The 3,732-nt window shown below is 40.2% G+C and overlaps 1 protein-coding gene across 1 annotated transcript in view; it reads left to right on the forward strand.

Moving 5' to 3' along the window:
- LOC106882377 (ankyrin repeat domain-containing protein 13D) overlaps positions 1–3,732 on the forward strand; it is a 54,880-nt gene that overhangs the window by 43,547 nt on the left and 7,601 nt on the right. The window contains exons 6-9 of the mRNA XM_052976642.1: positions 462–551; positions 1,457–1,640; positions 2,486–2,552; positions 3,091–3,265. Of these exons, the coding sequence (XP_052832602.1) occupies positions 462–551; positions 1,457–1,640; positions 2,486–2,552; positions 3,091–3,265 (516 nt within the window). The remainder of the gene's footprint in view (positions 1–461; positions 552–1,456; positions 1,641–2,485; positions 2,553–3,090; positions 3,266–3,732) is intronic.

A 3,732-nucleotide genomic window follows, 5' to 3' on the forward strand; every position in this document is an offset into this window, starting at 1 on the left:
TATATATATATATATATATATATATATATATATATATATATATATATGCATACATACATACACACACACATACATATATTCATACATACATATGTATGTGTGTACCGTTATCTAGATATAATATTTCAGCACTTTGCTTTTTTGGTTAAAATCCTGCTAGGTTCAACTTTGTGTATTAAACTTGATCTCTGCACAGGAGACCTTCACAGATGCTACTACTCCAGTTCAGAGTAAAATTGTTGGGAGCAACAGTGTCTAAGAGATGGTTCCCCACTCTTCAAGACTCTGGAACTTCTGATCCAGGGCCCTGCTACATGATGCAGCTTGAAGTCATAGCCAGGACACTCACTGATCATTTACTGGCCTAATTAACTTAATTATCTATTATATATAACAATTGACATATAGATTCTGTGGCCTTTCTTCATTCCATCTTCTTCCTCTTGTTCATGTATTTTCAGGCTCCAATGTACGTATTGACACAACACTGCTGGGCTTTGACAGTATGAAATGGCAGAGAGGCAGCAGAAGTTATATTTTTAAAGGCAGATGTAAGCAGCAAACGATCCAGCTTCTATTATTTTTCTCACGTTTACCTCTCTATCTGTCTGTCTGTCTGTCTATTTACTCATCTCGGGCGTTGTGGTGATTTGCTGTACTTGAGAAGACATGTCAAGCTAAGTAAAAATCACTGTGATCCATACATACAGGCTTGTCCTTTACATGTGCCGGTGCCACATGAAAGAAAACCCATCACCCTCTGCAAAGTGGTTGGTGTTAGGAAGGGCATCCAGCCGTGGAAATCATGTCACAATAGACAATTGGAGTCTGGATAACTGGCCAGCTCCTGTCAAACTGTCCAACCCATGCCAGCCTGGAAACCGGACATTAAACAACGATGATGATGATGATTTACTTATCCATCTATCCATTCACCCATCCTCTTTCTCCCCCTCTTTCTCTCCTATTTTCTAGTATCTCTTTTTTTTTCTCTCTTCATTGGACATATTTACATGCAGAAAAAGCACCATCCGAATGTGGTCGATGCCAGGTCCACCTGACTGGCTCCCGTGCCAGTGGCATGTAAAAAGCACCATGTGACAAATGCCAGTACCCACTGACTGGCTCTTGTGCCGGTGGCATGTAAAAAGCACCATCCGAACGTGATCGATGCCAGGCCCACCCAGAAGCTCCCACGCATGCCCACACTCAAACATATGTGCACACACACAGAACACGTATGTGCACACACATCCCCACACTCAAGCATGCAAACACACACACACACAATACACGTGCACGCACTCAAAAATGCACACACCCAAACCTGTATGCACACACTCATATACATGCACAGACACACACCCACATAAATCCTATTTTGTCAATACTGACACCTTTAATGTTTTCTGCTTTGTTTGACCCCTGTCTCTTTCCTGTTTAACCTCTGACACAGGTCAAACTGCAACAGTGATGGAAGTTGATCATGACAACCAGGAAGTCTATTCAGAAACTATACAAATTCAGCAGATGCCACTCATGTCCTCCATCCTTGAGCCGACTGCAGAGGAAGTTGCCGCTCGACTTACCTCTCCCATCATGACCACTTTTATAGACACCGATAAAATAGCTTTTGAAAGGTACGTATGTGTCCCCATCTTTATCACATTCATCTGCATGTCATTGTTGAATTTAGTACAAAGAAACTGTGTGGAGGCCTGCCATATCTGTCTATCTTTCAGTGTGTCTTTGCGTTTGTCCCCCATCACCAACTGACAACCAGTGTTGGTTTGTTTATGTCCCACCATAACTTAACAGTTTGATAAAAGAGACCAGTAGAATTACAATAACAATTTACAAGTCCCTTAACCCGTTGGGAGTCATTGGAGTGCTGCAGTGATGCAGCATATCTTGGGTGAGGAAACCTGGCAGAGCCCATTCCTCTTCAGGTTAAACTCATTTTTGCCATCTGAGTGGCCTGGAGCAACATGAAAGGAAGTGTTATGCTCAAGAACACAATGCATCGCCTGGTCTAGGAATCGAAACCGCAATCTTATGATCATGAGTCCAACACAATCTGTTCAACTAAAAGCCTTCATGACAGTGCTCCAGTATGGCCACCGCCCAGTAACTGAAACAAGCTAACGATTAAAAAAACTCATGGAAAATGGATTAACGATTAAAAAAAAGCATGGAAAATGGATGTTAAATGATGATAATGTGTATGTGTGTGTGTATACATCAGGGTAATGCTAACTGGTTACAAGCTGGGGTTTGGCCCTCCCTGGCTGGGTTACCTGGGTAAAGGTGCCTGATGTTGAAAGATCCAAAACACGTAATGACCCCCCACACACACACACACACACACACACACACTAGGAGACATCGATAATGATGTATAAAATAAGTGCCGCAGTTTTAAGTTTCTTCCCCTTACTGTATCATGTCTTACATCTGTATTTAACTCCATTTTTGTTTTCAACAGGAACAAGTCAGGTATATGGGGTTGGCGAAGCGATAGATCTGAGGTTATCAATGGATACGAAAGCAAGGTAAGATTTAAATGGTCTTCTTTTCTCAGCTGCGGAAAGGTGGTGTGGCTTCTGAGAAACATAGTAGCCAGAATGAAAGCATGGTTGGTAAAAGTCCAGCAGCGTTAATAATTTCAATCCTGTGTTTAAAACTTTAAAAATTTGGTAGTTTTACATTATAATGTATATTGTATATATAAAGATATATATATACACACAAACACATGCATATATACATGATATTGATATATATATATATATTTTCAGTTAGCTGTAATGTTCTGTATATTTAACACCTAATAATATAATGGTATATCTTTTTTGTCTACCTCTGATGAGCTTCTGCTTTATAAAATGATTTAATTATTACAATTATAATCTTTAAAGTACGAATCGAAACAGCTGTAAGAGATTATTTTTGCAGTTAATACATATACTTAATTAATTTATCTCCATTTTCTTATATATATATATACACACACACATGCATATATAATGTGTATTGTATATATTTTATTGTTCAACAATGTATTAAACTCAGTTGAATACTGTGTTTTAGGTTTTCAGTGCCTCTAACGTGGAATTGATAACAAAGACTAGAACAGAACATATGACCGAAGACGACAAGGAACGCTGTAAGAAAGTGAACAAGACTCCTTTAGTGTCCTTCCTAGGGGTCGCTGAAGAAGAAAACAAAGCCCAGGGAGCCACCAACGGTGTAAGTATATTTGTCTGTAAATGTGTGTGTGTGTAAGATATATCATCATCTTCATCATCATCATTTAATGTCTGCTTTCCATGCTGGCATGGGTTGGATGGTTTGACATGGAGTTGGCTAGCAGGGAGCTGTCCAGACTCCAGCTGTTTGTTGAGGTATGGTTTCTACAGCTGGATGCCCTTCTTAAGGCCAGCCACTTAACAGACTGTGCTGGATGCTTTTCACATGTCCCCGTGTCAAGTGGTGGTGTGGGGACAAACAGAACACACACACAGGCTTCTTTCAGTTTCTGTCTCCCAAATCCACTCAAAACTGTGGTCGACCCAAGGCTATAGTAAACACTTGCCCAAAGTGTCACACAATGGGACTGAACCCAGAACCATGTGGTTGGGAAGCAAGCTTCTTACCACGCAGCCATGTCTGTGCCTAACGTCTTCTCTTCAGGTTCATCTTTAAATGATTGGCCGTTTTTTTTTTTTTTTT

Source organism: Octopus bimaculoides, chromosome 25 (genome assembly GCF_001194135.2).
Source record: "Octopus bimaculoides isolate UCB-OBI-ISO-001 chromosome 25, ASM119413v2, whole genome shotgun sequence".
NCBI classification, from domain to species: domain Eukaryota; kingdom Metazoa; phylum Mollusca; class Cephalopoda; order Octopoda; family Octopodidae; genus Octopus; species Octopus bimaculoides.